Source organism: Mustela nigripes, chromosome 13 (assembly GCF_022355385.1).
Source record: "Mustela nigripes isolate SB6536 chromosome 13, MUSNIG.SB6536, whole genome shotgun sequence".
Lineage (NCBI taxonomy): Eukaryota > Metazoa > Chordata > Mammalia > Carnivora > Mustelidae > Mustela > Mustela nigripes.
Window position 1 is genome coordinate 25386935 of NC_081569.1, and position 20434 is coordinate 25407368.

A 20434-nucleotide genomic window follows, 5' to 3' on the forward strand; every position below is an offset into this window, starting at 1 on the left:
GCACTAGGTTCTGGAAAAAGGGGACACTGTACTGCAGGACACTTGAGGACCTATTCATCATAAGGCCATTACTTTTAAGAGCAGAAGATGTAGCAGACTTTACTAACACAAAAAGACAGAGAGAAGTAGACAAAATGAGAAGACAGAGGAATATGCCCCAAATGAAAGAACAAGACAGTTATAACAGTATGGAAGCAAAATGGAAATAATACGTTGGATAGAGAATTTAAAGTAATCATCATAAAGATACTCACTGGACTTGAGAATAGACAGAGGACATCAGTGAGACCCTCAACAAAAAGATAAAAAAAATAGAGATAAAAAAACAATAAAGTAAATTAAAAATCCACTAGATGGAATAAATAACAGGCTACAGGAAGCTGAGGAACAAATTAACAACCTGGAATTCAGAGTTATGGAAAGGAATGGAGCTGAACAGGTGAGAGGAAAAATATGCCAAATGAGATAGATTTAGGGAACTCAATGATTCCATCAAGAGTAATAGCATTTGCATTATAAGGATGCCAGAAGAAGAGAGAGAAAGGAGAACAGAAAATTTATTTGAAGAAATAATAGCTGAAAACTTTCCTGATCTGGTGAAGGAATCCAGATCCAGTAGGTACAGAGATCACACAACAAAATCAGCCAAAGGAAGTCCACACTAAAATGCATAGTAATCAAAATGGCAAAAAGTAGTGATAAAGAGAGAATTTTAAAAGCAATAAGAGAAAGGAAGACATTTACATACAGGAGAAACCCCATAAGGCTATTACCATATTTTTCAACAGAAATTTTATATGCCAGAAGGGAGTTGCATGCTATGTTCAAAGTGCTAAATGGGAATAATCTGTAGCCGTGAATAGTCTATCCAGCAAGGGTATCATTCAGAATAGGAGAAATAGTTTCTCAGACAAAAGAAAGTTAAAGGCATTAACAGAGTTCATGACAGCTAAATTAGCCTTACCAGAAATGTTAAAGGGGACTCTGAGTGGAAAGGAAAAATCATAAATAAAAATAAGTGAGAAATACAAAGTCATTGATAATAAATATATCTGTAAAAACGAGTCAAGGCATTCACAAGATAAAACCATAGAGAATATGAAACCATATACCTAAAACCTAAGGGATAGAAGAATAAAGAATGGGTTCAAACTTAAGTCACCCAACTTCTACTATTGCGGAAGATGTTATATACAAACCTAATGGTAATCACAAATCAAAAACCAGTAATAGACATGCAACAAATAAAGAGAAATACATCTAAGTATATCACTAAAGAAAGCCAGCAAAAGGTCAGAGAAGAACTACAAAAACAACTACAAAATAAGTAACAAAAGGGCAATAATACACACATAAAAATAATTACTTTGAACATAAATGGACCAAATGCTCCAATCAAAAGACAACAGTGACAGAATAGATAAAAACTGAAGTCCTGTATATATGCTGCCTACAAGAGACACACTTCAGACCTAAAGACAAAAACAGATTTAAAGTGGAGAGACATTCATCATGCAAATGGATGTCAAAAAAAGGTGGATTAGCAATGCTTAAATTGAACAAATAGATTTTTTTTCAAAGACACTATCAAGAGCTAACAAGGACACTATGTAATAATAAAAGGAATAACCCAACAAGAAGATATGACAACTGTAAATATTTATGCACCCAACATGGGAAACCCCAAATACATAAAACATTTAGTAGAAAATATAAAGGAACTAAGGAATAGTAAACAATAATTGTAGGGGACTGTAGCACTCTACTTACATCAATGGACAGATCATCCAAACAAAAAACCAACAAGGAAACAATGGATTTGAATGACACACTGAACCAAACAGATTTAGTAGATATATTCAGAACTTCCCATCCTAACATACCAGAATGCACATCCTCCCCAGTGTAGATGGAACATTCTCCAGAATGGATCACATATTAGGCTACAAAACATGTCTCAACAAATTAAAAAAAAAAAAAAAGATCAAAGTTATACTGTATATCTTTTCTGACCACAGTGCTATGAAACTAGAAATTGACCACAAGATAAAATCAGGAAAGACACAAATACATGGAGGTTAAATAACATGCTACTAAAGATAGAATGGGTCAACCAAGAAAGAAAAAGAATCAAAACTACATGGAAAGAAATTACAATGAAAGCAAAATTGTCCCAAATCTTTGGGAGGCAGCAGAAGTAGTTCTAAGAGGGAATCTTGTAGTAATACATGCTTACATCAAGAAGCATGAAAAACTTCAAATAAACCACTAATTTTATACTTAAGTAGCTTAAAAAAAAAAAAGAACAAAGAACAAAGAAAAACCAAAAGGTTAGAACAGAAATAAATGAAATAGAAAAAAAAAAAAAAGACTCAAATAACCTACCTAAAGTGAAACAGGGAAGAATAGAAAATTTGAAAAGAAAATTACCAACAATGAAATTGAATCGGTAATCAAAAAACTTCCAACATACAAAAGTCCAGGATCAAATGGTTTCACAGATGAATTCTACCTAATATTTAAAGAAGAGTAAATATTTATTCTTCTCAAACTTAAAAAAAAAAAGAAAAAGATGGAAAACTTCCCAATTTATTCTGAGAACAGCATTATGCTAATATCAAAACTAGATAAAGACACTACAAAAGAGAGAGAGAGAAATGTTTTTCACGGAACTAGAAAGAAAGAGTCTTGAAATTTGTATGGAAGCATAAAAGAGCCTAAATAGCAAAAGCAGTCTTGGGGGTGGTGTGGGGGGGGGGGGGGGGGCGAAGCTGGAGGCATCACAATTCCAGACTTCAAGTTATATTACAAACTGTAGTAATCGAGACCATATGGTACTGGCACATGGATCAAGGGAACAGAATAGAAAGTCCAGAAACAAACCCACAGTTATATGGTCAATTAATCTTTAACAGAGGAGATGAGAATATGCAATCAGAGAAAGTCTTTTCAACAAATGCTTTTGGAAAACTGGACAGCTACATGCAAAAGAATGAACCTGGGCTATTTTATTACACCATACACAAAAATAAACTCAAAATTGACTGAGGGCTTACTTAAAAAACCTGAAACCAGAAAAATCCTTGAAGAGAGCACAGGCAGCTATGTCTTTGAATCAGATGTAGCAACTTTTTTCTACATGCGTCTTCTGAGGCAAAGGAAACAAAAACAAAATTTAAACATCAACATGAAAAGCTTCTGCACAGCAAAAGGAAACAACCAAGAAAACTAAAAGGCAACCTACTTAATGGGAAAATATATTTGCAAATGACACATCTGATAAAGGGTTATTATTCAAAATATATTGAGAACTTAACACCAAAAAAACCCAAATAATCCAATTAAATGAACAGATTACATGAACAGATATTTCGCCAAAGAAGACATCCAGATGGCCAACAGACACATGAAAAGATGCTCAACACTGCTCATCATCAGGGAAATGCAAATCAAAGTCACAATGAGATATCACTTGACAGCTGTGGAATGGTTAAAATAAAAAACTCAAACTGTGCCTGTGTGGCTCAGTCAGTTAAGCATCTGCCTTTGGCTCAAGTCATGATCCCAAAGTCCTTAGGATCAAGTCCCGCATTGTGCTCCTTGCCCAGCAAGAAACCTGCTTCTCCCTCTGCCTGCCACTCCTCCTACTTGTGCTCTTTCCTTTCTCTCTCTCTGACAAATGAATGAATGAATGAATAGAATAGAATAGAATAGAATAGAATAGAAACCCAAGCAAGAACAAGTGCTGAGGAGAATTTGGAGTAAAAGGAAAGCTCTCTCACTATTGGTTCGAATGCAAACTGGTGCAGCCACTGTGGAAGACAGTATGGAAGTTCTTCAAAAAATTAAAAATAGAACTATCCTGCAATCCAGTAATCACACTATGAGGTATTTACCACAAAATATACAAAATACTAATTTGAAGGGATAGATGCACCCTTATGTTTGTTGCAGCATTATTTATAATAGTTGAACCATAAAATAGCCTAAGTGTCCATTGATAGGTGGTGAATGGATAAAGAAGATGTGTTATATATAATATGGAATATTATTCAGCCATGAAAAAGTCTAAACTCTTTCTGCTTTCAACAACATGGATGGATTGAAAGAGCGTAATGGTAAGTGAAATAATCCAGTCAGAGAAAGACTAATAGCATATCATTTCATTCATATGTGGAGTTTAAGAAATGAATCAAAGAACAAAGGAAAAAAAAAAGGAGGGACATAACAAGAAACAGACTCTTAACTATAGAAAACAAACTGACAGTTACCAGAGGAGAGTTGGGTGAGGAGATGGATGAAAGGATTAAGAGTATACTTATCTTGATGACACTGAGTAATATATGGAACTATTAAATCACAATATTATACACCTGAAACTAATAGAATACTGTATGTTAACTACATGGGATTAAAATTTAAAATTTTTTTTAAATTATAATGATAAAGAAAGAAAAAATTAAAACAAGAATATCTTTCTGTTCTGTTAATATGTGACCAGAGGTAGATATTCTGCATAGAAAACCCAAAAGACAGAATCCATAGAAATTATTATTCAAATTAATAAGATTTTAAAGGTAGTTGGATATAAGATCCATATTAAATTTCATTTCTGTATGCCAGAAAAACAGAGTTATAAAATGTAATTTAAGTAGAAATATAATTTAAATATATCATTGTCCATAACAACAGAATATATACCCAACAACAATTAAATTTAACTCAAGACATGCCAAGACTGTATGGAAGAAATTTAATGTCTTATTGAAGGATATTCAAATTGAAATAAGTAAATCTTTATGAGGGCTAAAATTTTGTTTTGTTAAGTGCTCTACCTCCACGTAGCCACAATGAACTATAAATAAATGAAGATACATTAATTTATTAATATACTAAAAAAAAAATACCCAGTGTGGGGGGCCTGGGTGGCTCAGTGGGTTAAAGCCTCTGCCTTAGGCTCAGGTCATGATCCCAGAGTCCTGGGAACAAGCCCAGCATCAGGCTCTCTGCTTAGCAGGGAGCCTGCTTTCTCCTCTCTCTCTGCCTGTCTCTCTGCCTACTTGTGAACTCTCTGTCAAATAAATAAATAAAATCTTTTTAAAAAAATACCCAAAGTGTTTATTAAAGAACTTGTTTTTTTTTTTTTAAGTTTTATTTATTTGAGAGAGAGGGAGGTAGGGAAAGAGAGAGAGCACAAGTTAAGGGAAAGGCAGAAGAAGTGGGAGAAGCAAACTCCCCATTGAGTAGGGAGCCCAACACAGGGCTTGATCCCAGGACCCTGTGGTCACGACCTGAGCTGAAGGCATACACTAACTAATTGAGCCATATAGGCACCGCAGGGAACTTTTCAATCTTTACAATTTATATAGAAACACAAAGACCCACCCTAGCCTTGGTATGCTTGGAGAAGAATACTAAGTTTGAGGATTTTTTTATTAGTAATCAATGCAATTGTATTATTTTTCCATCTCTTGTTTTCCAGTTTTATTGAAGTATTATTAACAAATAACATTGTTGTGTGTTTAAGGTATATAACATGTTGATTTGATACATGTAAATTTTGCAAAATGACTACCACAATAGGATTAATTAACTCTGTCACTTGACATTATTACCTTTTTTGTGGTAAGGTTATTACAGATTTACTCTCAGTAACCTTCAAGTATATAAAACAGTAGGGTAACTATAGTGACTATGTTGTATATTAGACCCCTAGAACATATTATTCCTATAACTGGAAGATTTTAACTTTTGACCAATATCTTCCCACTCCCCCCATCCTCCCCATCCCTGACCCTGGAGACCGCAATTCTACTCTCTGTTTCTATAGTTTGGCATTTTTATAGCTTCCTTATAAATGAGATTATAAAGTATTTTTCTTCTGTGTCTGGCTTATTTCACTCAGATAATGCCCTCGAGGCCCATCCATGACGTTTGTTGCAAATGGCAAAATCTCCTTCTTTCTCAGGGCTGGAAAATATTCAGTTTTACATATATATGTGTGTAAACATATGTGTATGTGTGTGTGTCTGTGTGTATGTAAGTGTATATATATATATAATTGTTATATTGTTTTATAATTGTTATATATAACAAAACAAAAACTTACACATATACATTATATATAAATATATATTTATATATACATACATTATATATAAATATATATTTATAACATAAATATATATTTTATAAAGTATATTTATTTAAATAAATATATTTATTTTAATATATAAATATATTATGTATTTATATATAAATATAAATATATAAATAAAATGAATATAAATATATATATTTGTTTATAAATAAATAAATAAATTTAAATAAATATACTTTATAAAATATATATTTATATTATAAATATATATTTATATATAATGTATGTGTGTAAGTTTTTGTTTTTGTTTTATTTCACGTCTTTTAACCTTTAGATATATACCCAGAAGTGAGATTGCTAGATTATATGTTGTTCTATTTTTAATTTTTTCAGAATCCTCCATACTGTTTTCCATAGTGGCTTCACCAGTTTATATTCCCACCAAAAGTGCATAACTGTTCTCTTTCTTCCACATCCTCTTCTGTAATTGTTATTTCTTGTCATGTTGATATTAACTCTTCTAAGAAGTATAGAGTGATATCTTATTATCATTTTGAGTTGCATTTCCCTGATATTATGGATGTTGAACATCTTTTCATGTATTTGTAGACTATTTGTATGTCTTCTTTGGAAAAATTCTATTTTGATTCTCAGCCTGTTTTTAGTCAGATTTATTCCTTGTTGAGTTTCTTATATACCTTGCATATAAATCTGTTATCAGATAAACGGTTTGCACCTATTTTCTTCCATTCCATTTGTTGTCTTTACCTTTTATTAATTATTTCTTTTGCTATGCAGAAGTTTTTTAGTCTGATATTCCCACTTGTTTAATTTTGCTTTTGTTGCTTGTGCTTTTAGTATCACATCCAAAATAAATTTTTGCCAAGGCCAATGTTAAAGAATTTTTCTCCTACGTTTTCTTCCAGGAGTTTTATATTCTAAGGGATGGACATTGAAGTCTTTTAACCATTTTGAGTTAATTTTTGTGAATAATATAAGGAATCAGTTTTATTATTTTGCATGTTATTTTTCAGTTTTCCAGTTTATTGAAGAGATTATGTCCCTTATTGAATATATTTAACCTCTTGGTCAAATAGTAGTTGACCATATATGTGTATGTTTATTTCTGGGCTCTCATTCTGTTCCATTTGTCTACCTATTTTAATGCCATTACGATATTGTTTTGATTACTATAGATTTGTAATATAGTTTGAAATCAGAAATTGTGAAGCCTCCACTTTTGTTCTTCCTCAAGAGTGCTTTGGCTATTTAAGGGTCTGATGGCAGTGCATAGATCTTGCCCCAAGGGCCAGCTTGAGGGGTGGCCTTAGGGTGAGGTTCAGTTTCTGGTATGGTCTCGGGGCAATGTTCCTAGTATCACTGAGGTTTAGGTTTTTCACTAGGACCATGCTCTTCAGCAACTCCCTGGGGATTCCAAGTGGCCTGGTTTCTTCCTGTGCTCCTACCTGGCATGGCCAGGTGTCCCAAATCCATGTGCCTTCAGAACTAGGGTTTGGGCCCTGTCTGTGCCACAGCCAGGGTTAGGGTTGAGGTTATGGACAGGGAATCCACAGTCCAGGGGCCTATCTTGATGGCACCACGCAGAACTCCCTGGGGGGTGGTTGAGGATGAGCATTAGGGTGAGGCTTAGGGTTCATGTTTGGATTCAGCAATTAGACACATGATGGGTCTGAAGATCAGGTTTTATCTAGAACCAGGCTCTCCAATGAGATCCCAGTGGTTGCACCTGGCATGGTTTCCTCCTGTATTCTTGGCTGATTTGTCAAGGATGAGTCTATGTCCCAAATCCCATCCTTGCTGAGACTTGGCATTTAGGCCCAGGGAGGGACAAAAACCAAAGCCATGCCTATGCTTAGGGTGAGGATCCAGTGGGCACCTATCATTTATATCTGGACTGATCTTTGTTTTTTTTTTCTCCTTCCTGCTAAATCTGGTCTTAGCTTGATTCTTTCTTTCTCTTTCTTTCTTTCTTTCTTATTTTTTAGTTCCTTGATATGTAAAAGTAAGTTTTTTTATTTGACATCTTTGTTTTTGCTTAAAGCTGGTATTGGTCACTATAAAGTTCCCTCTTAGAATCGGGTTTGCTACATCCTATAGGTTTTGGTACCTTGTGTTTTCATTTTTATTTGTTCCAAGAATTGCTTTTATTTCTCTTTGGTCTCTTCTTTGACCTACTGGATGTTCACAAGTGTGGGGTTAAGTTTCCACATATTTATAAATTTTCCCTTTTTTTTTTTTCCTGTTGCTAATTTGTAGGTTCATACCATTGTGGTTAGAAAAAGAATTGGTATGACTTTAATCTTCTTGAATTTGTTAAAACTTGTTTTGTGACCTAACATGTGATCTATCCTGGAAAATGTTCCCTGTGCACTTCAGAAAAATATGTATATTTGCTGCTGTTGGATAGAATGTTTTGAATATGTCTGTTAGGTCCATTTGGTCATTGATATAGTTCAAGTCCAACATTTCCTTATGGATTCTCCATCTGAATCACCTCCCCATTGTTGCAGGTGGGGTTTCTCTCCTCAGATTTTTTGGTAATTGTTCAGTGTACTTAGATGCTCCAATGTTGGGTGCACTTATATTTGTAATTATTATATCCTCTTGATGAATCGACTCCTTTGACATTACCTACTGACCTTTGTCTCTCATTACTGTTTTTGACTTGAAATCTTTTTGTCTGACATAAATATATCTAATCTTGTTATCTTCTGGTTTTCACTTGCATGGAATTTCTCTTTCTATCCCCTCACTTCGAGCCTATGTATGTCTTGAAAGCTGAATATCCTATAGGCAGCATAAAGTTAGATCTCCTTTTTAATCTATTCAGCCTCTATATGTCTTTAATTGGAGAAGTTATTCTATTTACATTTAAAGTAATTGTTGATAAGTAGGTATTTACTAATGCCATCTTATTCATTGTTTTCTGGCTATTTTATAATCCTCTTATTCCTTTCTTTCTCTCTTGCTGTCTTCCTTTGTAAGTTGATAACTTTCCATTGTAGTATTCTTTTAACCCCTTCTCTTTATCTTTTGCATATCTATAGTAGACTTTATTTCCATAGGACAGTAGCTTTTTGCCTCACAGTTACCATAAGGATTAAATAAAATATCTTACAGCTGTGACAGTCTATTTTACATTAACTTCTCTTGCATTAAAAATGTTATTTTTATTCTTTCTCTTTTATTTAATTTTTTATATTTCTGATATCAGAATTTACCTTTTATTTTTTTGTGCCCATTAACAAATTATTGTAACTATAATTATTTTTAATACTTTTTTCCTTTAACTTTTATACTAAAATGGTTAACACTCCATCATATAATATTTTTAAAATATTCTGAATTTGATTATATACTTACCTTTATCAGTGTGTTGTATATTTCCATGTTTTTATGTTACTGACTAACGTCTTTTTGTTTCAATCTGAAATCCTTTCGGCATTTCTTTTAAAGCAAGTCTAGTGGTGATGAACTCCCTCAGCTTTTGTTTGTTTGGGAAAGTCTTCAGCTTGCCTTTATTTCTGTAGGACAACTTGCAAGGTAAAGTATTTTTGGTTAACAGATTTTTTTTTTTCCCTTCAGGACTTTGAATATATCACTCCACTCTCTCTTGGTCTGCAAGGTTTCTGCGGAGAATTATGCTGATAGCTTCTTTGGGGTTCCCTTGTATGAGAACAATTTTCTTTTCTTTTTTCTGCTATAATGTTCTGTCTCTTTTATTTTAGTCAGTTACAATATATTTTGGAGAAATTGTTTTAGATTAAGATGTTGGGTTACCTATCAGCTTCATGATCTTGGGTATCCAGACCTTTCCCCAGATTTGGGAAGTCTCAGTCAGCCATTATCTATCTAATTAAAATTTTTATCTGCGTCTCTTTTCCTTCTGCGACTCCAGTAATTAAATTGTTTCTATTAATAATATTCTATAGATCACATAGATTTCTTCACTCTTTTTTTTTATTCTTCTTCTTTTATTCTTTTTTTGACTGAATAATTTCAAAAGTCCTCTTCTCCTATTTAAGATTCTTTCTTCTGATTTATCAAATCTGCTGTTGATGCTTTCTAATGCATTGTTCCCCCCACCTCATTAATTGTATACTTGAGCTTCAGCATTTCTGTTTGGTTCTGTATGTGTGTGTGTGTGATTTCTTTTTCTGTGTCAAATTTCTGATTTTTTGTGTGTCTTATTTTCCTAATTGTATTATATTGTCTTTCTGTGTTTTATGTTTTTGTAGTTCAGTGAGTTTCCTTAAAATGGCTATTTTGAATTCTTGGTTGGGCAAATCACAGATCTCTGTGTTTGGGGTTGGTTATTGGAAAATTATCGTGATCTTTGTTGGGGTCCTGTTTCCTTATTTTTTTATATTCCTTTAAGTCTTGCATTGCTGCCTTTGCATTTGAAGTAGCAGTCACTTCCTCCAGTCTTTACATACTGACTTTGGGAGATAAATACCTTCCATCAGAACTGCTAGCGATTCTGAGTCTTTCTCACACTTTTTCCATGAGTGTGCCTGCTCCCTCTTGTGGCATAATATTTAAACTTGTATGCCTTTTATCAATCCCAAAAAGCCATAGTGGGTGCTGACAGCCTCTCTTTTGCTTTCCCTAGTGCTTTGCTAAGAGCTCAAGCTTGTAGTTTCTCCCAGTCCTATGGATTTGGGTGAGCTTTCTGTGTGTACTCACTAGCCATCTGCTGAAGCTTGCTCTCACCACCCCAGAAAAAGCACACTGGGAGCTAGCCACTTTTGGGGGAGGGAGTGGTACACAGAGCACTGGAAGTGCCTGTGGGCCAGTTAGGGTGGTCCATAGTTGAGATTTCCCCAGCAACTTGTTGGAAGACCTCCTAATGGAGTCCATGAGACTGCTGGGAGGATCTGTGTCTCTTAATTATGTTCCATTCCAAGCCCTGGTTGCTATTCTCTTAGTGCTCACCACCCTCCAGGCATGCAGGTCAGGACTCAGCACTCTGTGTGAGAGGAGGGAAAATGGGCCTCATTAGCAGCATCCCACACAGCTAGGGAAGCCAAGTACTCCGTCACACTTTCTCACTTACCTCTGTGGGAGAAATCACAGACCAAGAACATCTCTCTTATCACTAAGCTGTGCTGCTTTGAGGTATGGGTGATATGGCTAAAGTCAAACTATTCCTCTTCATTGAATCCAGTCTCAGTTTTTTTCTTTTTCTTTTCTCTAGCAATGTGTTTTAACATCTCCATTGACTCTTGGGCTTCCACGAAGGCTCTCTCCTCTGTGGGTAAATGTCTAAGTCAGTGTTCTTTAGAGACTCCCAGTAAGTGACCCACAAGGCTGGAGCTGGTTCATGAGCCATTTTGTGGTCCACAGCTGGGATTGAATTCTTTATGTCTATCACCCAACACACAGTAGGTGTGACTTTTCATGAGTCCCTTGGCATATTGTGCTAGCAACAGAACCAGTGACAAGTGAGGATGTAGATGAGTCCTCATGTAAACAGAGCTGTTTTTAGGTTCATTGAGTCAGTCGCCTTAGTAAAAGTCTGTTTTCTTAAAATGGCTGTTTTCATTCTTGAATAGCATCAGGATTTCATAGTCTCCTACCTGGATCTCACAGCTCCCACAAAAGTGCAAATATGGATGGATGCCAAATTAGTGTTATTGAGGAGGAATAAGTTCAAAGGACATCTTATTTGGCCATCTTGTTGATGTCACTCTCCTTTAATTTTTCATTTCTGAGTAACGGATTACCACAAATTTAATGGCTTAAACCAGAGCATTCAAAATTCAGCAGTTTCTGTGAGTAAAAAGCATGGGTTTGGCTTAGCTTGGTCCTCTGTTTAAGCTCTCATAAGACTGCAGTTGGGGCATTGGCTGAACTTCATTCTCATCTGGAAGCTTGACTAAGGAAGACTCTATTTCTATACCATTATGTTGTTCACAGAGTTTATTATTTGTAGCTGTAGAGCTAATTGTAGTTCACTTCTTCAAGACCAGAAGGAGAATCGCTTTTCATGAAAGTCCCAGTCCTCCTTTAAAGGGTTTTCACCTGACTGAACCAGGTCCAGTGATAATTTCTCTTTGGATTAGCTTGAAATCAACAGATCTCAAAATCCATTCACCTTTGCTCTATAAAGTAACCTGACCAAAGAAATGACAGGTTACATTCTATTGGTTAAAACAAAGTCACAGGTTCTCACACTAAGGTGAGAGAATTGTACCAGTGTGTTATTAATATAGGGTCATTTTATGCTGCATCTCCCAGTTTTAATAACTAAGATAATGAGGTAATTATGCTGGAATTGACATGTAAAACAGATCTATACATATATGGATATGTGAACAAAACAGATCCATACTTATATGGCATTGTGGATGACTGAGGATGACAACGAATGATGCTGTGACAGCCAATCTTGGACTTTAAGAAATTTAATTTGGAGAAGAATCAACTACATATAAAAATAAAAACAAAACTTATAGACAAAAACAATATAATACCATTGTGGTCTCCGGATAAGAAACAGATTCTCAACAGCACGAACAGTAACAAAAGTTTGATAGATTTAATTCCTTAAAATGAAGAATTTAATTCATGAACATATGTCATAAACCAAAGAAAAAGATAAGTCTTCCATGGAAAAACTTTTTTTTTTCTTAACTGAATATTGCTTTCTAATAACCAAGTCTTCGCCAGCTTTTGAAGGGTACTAACTTAGGATATTTTGAAAGGAGACCAAGGAGATACCTGCGTGAAGGAGTGAGAAGACATGACCATCACAAGGGGAGCAAATCTGGAGAAATAGCAATGATGTTTAAGAGAGATTCAATGATAATTCACAGACCTGTACCCCTGGGGCAAGTAATACATTATAGGTTAATAAAAAATAATTTAAAAAATGAGAAATTCAAAGGAAGTTTTTGGTGCATAAGGAGCAATAAATAAACAAGCTTATTGATAGCATGGAGTAAATAATTATTTTTAATCATTCTTTCTGGAAAAAAATGCTGGAGTATGGAAAATGTGGCCGGCTAGTCTTTAGCTTTGAGAGAACTCTGATTCTTACTAATCTTTGTACTTCCAACTTCATGAAACACAGTATTAGCTTAATAAATTTGTATTTCATAAATATGTGCATTGTGCTAAAAGATAGTGCTACACGTGCTCTTCCAAAAAGCTTACATTGGCTCAGGAAACACACACATACACACACACACAAATGAACAATTGGCAAAGAGCAACTTGTTCTTATAATTCCACTAGGCCCAAGTTGATTTTTTTTTTTTTTTATTTTGATGGATCAAAGAGAAGCTTCTCAATGCCTCCCCAATTTTTTCTTTTCCATTTTCCCCCAGGGAAGTGGGCATCAGGCACATTCCAGGTAGACTCTGGAGAACCTCTGTGGATTCTAGATCCCTATTATCTGGCATGAGCCAACCAAAATCTATGTCCCTTTGGTTTGGAAAGAACTTATAACAGAAAATGAAAACCATTCTGGTCCAGTTCATGAACTGCATTAGGAAAGCTGCACATCAATAAAAGTGCATGGCTTAAACATACCATAGAGAGAGCAAAAATCGTCCAAGGAACACAAAGCAGGAGCTGAGACTTCACACCCAAGTTGGAGCAGACTGGGTCCATGGGAGTGTGTGAGTGTCTGAGTGTGTGAATGTATGTGTGTGGGTATATGTACACTTACAGAAGGGGAGCAGATAGAAAGAACTACATTATTCTTCAGTCAAGAGCCCTAAACCTAACGGCAGATATAACTTAGGCATATACTTGGTCTGTCTGAAGAGCTTTTCATGTTTACAGATATAGGGAGGAACTTTTGCATCCTCTGAGGGTTTTTATCTCTTCTCCTCAGGCCTACACAAACAAATTATGTATATACAGAAACATGTGATGCATCTGGAAATTAAGACCCCATGGCCTCTTCCTTCCAATTTAGGATGAGAGGCACATTGACTATGTGTTGTTCTTATGTGGGGCAATGGTCTAGAACCCACAATTCCTCCCTCTCTGGAACTGCTTCTTGTAGTGTGTCCCAAAACCTCACCAAGAACCAACTGAGTTATAATATCAGGCCCCAGAATGTGGCCCTGACAGTCCATCTGTCTTTCATACTTGATAATGGGACATTCAGCAGATCTCTGGGTTAGCAAAGATGTATGCTGAGCACAGGTATAGTGTCCATTTACTTCTGGTTGGGGAGAAGCAGATAGATTTACTAAAATGAATTGTGTGTCTGCTCTGAAATTGTCCCTCTTTATCTTTCTCAGAAAACTACAGTGGTAGCTGAAGAAATTATTCAACTCTGGATATTCCATCGACGCTGCATTCATAACTGATTTATTATGTTTTGTCTTTCTATGTTTGTTTTCTACTTGGCTTTTAATTGAAATTTTTTGTAAAAAATAATAGACATTTAAGTATCACACATAATTCAATAATATTTCCCCAGGAAATGATGTAACTTGGCATTCATATTAGAAAAATATCTTTGTGTCTTTTGATTGCTTCAGGTTAATCATTTTTATTTCTTTGCAGTGAAATGTTAATTTGCTTAGAATTTTAAGTGTTTCTTGGAAAATGATCTCAGTATTGATGTTTCTATCAACCATCCTGAATACTGCTACAAGAGAACACCACAAAATCTCTAATAATTAAAAGGCAGTTTTCATATGGACTCAATATAATCTCCTTTTCAATCTTCTTAAGTAAAAATGGGACTTTCATTATCATCTTTTCATTAAACACACACTAATCGATTGCTTATCACTAAATAACACTGGTAAACAAGAGAGAGATATTCTATAACCCAATCATTTTATTGGTCTGAATAACATATTAGCAATTATAGGAATGAATTAATAAGAGTTGTTGAGAGGGGCATAGTGAGGATTTCCTGGTAAAATAAATGATTTCTAAGCTGAGATTCAAAGTGAATGGAATTACTGGGATGCAGGGGAAAAGAAAAGAGCACGTAGGCAGATAAATAGAGATTTACTGGCCCAAGGGAAAAGGTCTTGGTATATCTGAGGACTTGGGGAGACTCTGATGTCCAGAGTGCAGACTTCCTTTACAAGGGGCAAAGGGCATTGCATGCAGAATGATATAGACCATACTAAATTCATGACAATAACACAAGAGTAGCAAGATGTTGGTGAAGGATTATAAGGAGAGATATGTTGGATATTTATGTTTTAGAATGATCTTTTTGATGATAGGACATAGAATTGTCTGGAGTGGGAAAGGGTTAGTTGTTAGGAGACAGATGGGAGCTGTAATAGAATCTGGCATTTGTGGGGAAAGGAATTGAGAACAATGCAGGAAATGAGGAAGGGAAAAGGAGGAGTCACAGGTAGCTTCTGTATTTCTGCCTTGCCTAGTGAGAAGGACTTGACTTTGGTGAGAGAAGAGCAGGCATTGGTGTGGGGGAAGATGATAGTTCAGATCTGCACATGGTAATTTCAGGTGCCAAAATGCTGAATCCAGAATACTGAAGAGTGAAGGTCAAGCGGAGGTGGGGGACAGATGTGTTCTCAACAGGATGTTGCCTAGAAAGGACACAAAAGAAATGATTTTGGAATAAATTGTCTAATGCATTAAGTGTGCACCCTCTCTCAACTCTTTAAGGAATCTCATGGAATCTTTAGAATAACTTTTATGGTGTGGCTTTGTTTTAGTGGGAGGAAGCAGAATGTCATAAAATGATTTCTTGTGTTTGTTTTCTGGGTTGGCACATCCTAACTGCTGGAGTCATGAAAGGATAAGATCAACATAAAAATATCAAATAAAACATAAAATACAAGGTTGATATGCTAAAATAATGCTATAAAATAGAAATATAAAATTGTTACATAAATTTATGTATGAAAGTTTATGTTTAGCTCTGTTACTATTAAAAAAAACAGAATGACTATGTATCTGCTTGAGGGTGGATTATGTTTCCCTTTATTTTAAACATAACACATATAGATGGGCTCAAGCAATAATAGCTCATTGAGTAATGGTCTATCACAGAATAGATGTGCATGTCTGTCTCCTCTATCAATTAATATGTTTGTTTGTCTTTTTCCAGTGACCAGTAAAAGGTCCTGCACAGCCATGGATAAAATAAAATTTATAAAAATTAAGTTTAAGAACACCAGCATTTTGACCTTTCTTCACAATTTGATCTTATTGTAGTTGTATATTTTTATTCAGGTCATATATTCAACAAAATTATTTCCCTGAAATATTCTTTAATCAACGAAAGTTGTTTTACTTTTGATAATATTTTATTACAGGTGATTATGTTGTCATGACCATATATTTTGAATTGAGTAGAAGAATGGGATACTTCACTATTCAAACATACATTCCCTGTATATTGACTGTGGTTTTATCCTGGGTGTCATTTTGGATAAAAAAAGATGCTACACCAGCAAGAACAGCATTAGGTGAGTTTCCAAAACACAGACAAAAACAAGTCTCCCGTCATTTTGTGTAATATTGATACAGAAGTATTCATAAAAATTCTTCCAGTGTAAGAGATTTAGTTCAAATGTAATTGATCTAATTTGAAGGCTACTTAAACTGTGCTTAGATTGTTTCAAGTAGTCAAGTTAGACTCTTTCCGACAATAGAGTTCCAAGTGTGCCACTTAAAATAAACTGGGTTAGAGATTAAGAACAAATCAATTGCATCATCTGATACTATGCTCTAAGGATGAAGTCATCATAAAAATATAGTCACACCCTGGGAATCTGCCACACTGAAAAGTCTCATTACATTAGTGTAAAGGGACACAGCTTTTCATATACTTTTGAGGACTAAAGACATAATATCAGTAAAATAGTCTTTTAGTAACAAAAGTTCTGATTGCCTATAGCAACTTTACCATCAAAAAAGAAAGTGATCATTTTTTCCAGCTTCAATCTACACACTAAATCTCAAAGTCTTTTCATGAATTATCCTCTGATGCCCAAAGTCCTCCTAATAAAACACTAAATTCCAGGGGTTTTAGAATTATATAACATTTTTATACCAATCTTTCTTTATGATAGGAGCATTACTTAACTTTCAATATTTTTATGTGTGAAAACAGATAATGGGTAAGAGTGATATAAAGGTTGTGTTTGCTTAAACATGTTCTTCAAAAAAGAGGGCATTTTCTCAATTTCAAAGTCTTTGCAAATGTCTCATTTTTTTTTCTGTATTTGTTACTTTATTCTTTGTTTGTTCAACCAACATAGTACTTTTTGAGCAAGATAAACTAGCCTGTAATACCTCCATCAGTGTTAGTTTTGCATGCTTATAGAAAATACACAATAGAATTGATAAAGTATTCAGCAAAGTCACAACATAAATTTAGTGACTATTTTTGAGGTTATGAACTCGCAATTGGTCAGGTGCCATAGTAAGCATGACTTGAAAAATCAGCTCTCAAACAATATAATATGTAGTAATGGTTGCACAATGTGAAGTTATGAAAGTCCTGTCAAAGAGTCACCATGGTGGCCTTAAGGAGATAGAGATACTAGAAATACATAATGCTTGAAGATAATGGATTTACAGTCCAGAAGAGTAGAGAAAAGTCATTAACATCAGAAAATTTGGTTAAGACACCAGAAAAGGCTATGCCTGAGACTGAAGGGGTACTCTAGAACCCCTCTAAATAAAGCTTAAACCAAACCATAACAAGGTCAAGGAGAACCATCAGTAGATTAACTGCCATAAGAAAGCATTTAACATGGCTTAAAAAAGGATGATACATTTCATAATCTTTGTATTATATCATCCACAATATTGAGTATGCAATAAAAATTATTCAGTATTCTTAGAAGCAGGAAAATGTGACCCATGATAAAGACAAAAAATAGTCAATATAGGGTGCCTGGGTGGCTCAGTTGGTTAGGCCGCTGCCTTCGGCTCGGGTTGTGATCTCAGGTTCCTGGGATCAAGTCCCACATCGGGCTCTTTGCTTAGCAGGGAGCCTGCTTCCCTCTCTCTCTCTGCCTGCCTTTCTGCCTACCTGTGATCTCTCTCTGTAAAATAAATAAATAAAATCTTAAAAAAATAGTCAATATAAAAAGAAAAATCTGGTGTTGAATCAGCAGACATGAGTTTAAGGCAACTTATTATAACAATGGTAAAGTTCTTACAGGAAAATATAATGTCAGTGAATGAACAGATAGTTAATCACAGCAGGTAAAGTATATTAAAAAGTAAACTCTAGAATGAAATGTATAATAATTAAATTGAAAAATTCACTAACTGAGCTTACTAGCAGATTGAAGATGGCAGAAAAAAAGATCATGCATAATTGAATACCATCATATAAAATTTATCTAATCTGAAGAAGAGAGGGATGAAAAGATTTCAGAAGATGTAGAAAGCCTCAATGATCAGTAGGACAATATGAAGATGTATAACTATAACTTGGGTTCTAAAATGAGAAGAGAAAATGAATGAGATATTTTTTTTAAATAAATGTGATTAAAGCCAGACATTGCCAAATGTTGTCCATGATCCTCACTCCACATTGAGCCTCACTACATTGTGAGGTAGATATAGATGGGTAACAGAAATGCATCACATTGAATTTGCTTTTACTATGTAATGGGGATAATAATAACATGAGCTTTGGAGAAGAGGAGCAAGATGGCAGAGTACTAGGAGACCTAAATTTCATCTGGTCCCAGGAATTCAGCTAGATAGTTATCACACCATTCTGAACATCTACAAGCTAAACAGGAGATCAAAGAGAAGAATAGCAATAATTCTAGAAACAGAAAAGCTAACACTTTCTGGGATGTAAGACATGCAGAGAGGTGAGTCTGAGGTGATATACAAGAAGATAGGCCACAGGGAGAGGGGCTGGATCCCAGAAAATAGTAGAGCATCAGAGCACAAAATTGGAACTTTTAGAAGTCTGCTCCATGGAGGGACATCACTCCAGAGGCTAAGTGGGGGCTGGAGCCCTCACTGGGATGGGTGTGGTCTCAGGACCCACAGGGTCACAAAAAGACCAGGGGTGCCTGAGTGTGGCGGAGCTCCCAGGTGTTGGAGCAGGGGAACCACCTGCAGTAATGGAGCCAAGGAGGAGGCTCTCAGCTCAGGATTACCTTAAACTGTTATCTGAGGCACTGTCAGGCCACTACTCTTCAAGCAGGGAATCCACAACTGGCAGATCCAGGGAGACCTCCTCTCTCTCCCCAAAGAGGAGTGGTACAAGAACATGCCACAGGAATCTGCTGGGTTTGGAGACTCCAAATGGGCCCAGCCATGTACCAGAGATAAGAAGGCTCAGTCACAGTCTGGGTGAACTTGAAATATGGCTGGAAACCAGGGAGACGGGAGTGTTTGACTGCTTTTCTCTGAGGGCACACTGAAGAGGGGGGGCCCAAGCTCTCAGCTCCTCCAGGATGGAGATTGGGAGGCCACCATCTTCATTCCTGTCCTCCATAGCTGTACAGAAAGGGTTCAGAGAACAAAAGTTACTGAGAGCAAAACAGCAAATTACTGAACATGGCTCCTGCCAAGGGTGGTGCAATTCTACCTTGGGCAAAGACATTTGGGAATCACTGCAAATCCCCCAGAAGATCAGCAAGAACATCCAGCCAAGATCAAGTTTACTGATCAAAGAATTGCAAAACTCCAGATCTAGGGGAATATAGCACAATAGAATTCATCACTTTTCCCCCCATGATTCTTTACTTTTTCAAAGTTAAACATTAAAAAACTTACTTTTTTCTTATTCTATTTTTTTTATTTTACCTCTTTCCTGTTTTAACACATTTTAACTATTTCATCTTATCAATACCTTTTAAAAATCTTTTTTTAATTTTCATTTTTATAGTCATATTCTCTCTCTTCATTGTATTTAACCTTATTTTTTGTATACATATAAACTTTCCTTTCTTTAAAATTTGGGATACAGTTTCTTCTAACAGACCAAATATACCCTAAATATAGCATATGACTTTGTTCTAGTCTCCAGCCTGATCATGTTCCCTTCTTTGTCTTTCTTTTTTTTTCAACCAACTTCTTAGTTACCAATTCCTTTTTAAAAATCTTTTTAAAATGTTCATCCTTAAAGTCATTCCATCTCTTCATCGTGTTTACTCTTGTTCATATGTGTGTGTGTGTCTGTGTGTGTGTGTGTGGGTGTGTGTGTGTGTAAGTTTTTCTTCCTTTAAAATTTTGGGAGGCAGTTTCCTCTAACAGACCAAGATACACCCAAAATCAAGTGTGTGGCTCTGTTCTATTTATCAGCCTAACCATATGTTTTGTTTTCCCTTCTTTCCCCCCTGATTTTGGGTCTCTTCTGATTTGGTTATTGTATATTTT

General features: G+C 35.3%; 1 protein-coding gene across 1 annotated transcript in view; it reads left to right on the forward strand.

Moving 5' to 3' along the window:
* The window catches only part of GABRG3 (gamma-aminobutyric acid type A receptor subunit gamma3), a 643721-nt gene that overhangs the window by 608609 nt on the left and 14678 nt on the right, over positions 1–20434 (forward strand). Inside the window, exon 7 of the mRNA XM_059371735.1 lies at positions 16390–16542. Coding sequence (XP_059227718.1) covers positions 16390–16542 — 153 coding nt within the window. The remainder of the gene's footprint in view (positions 1–16389; positions 16543–20434) is intronic.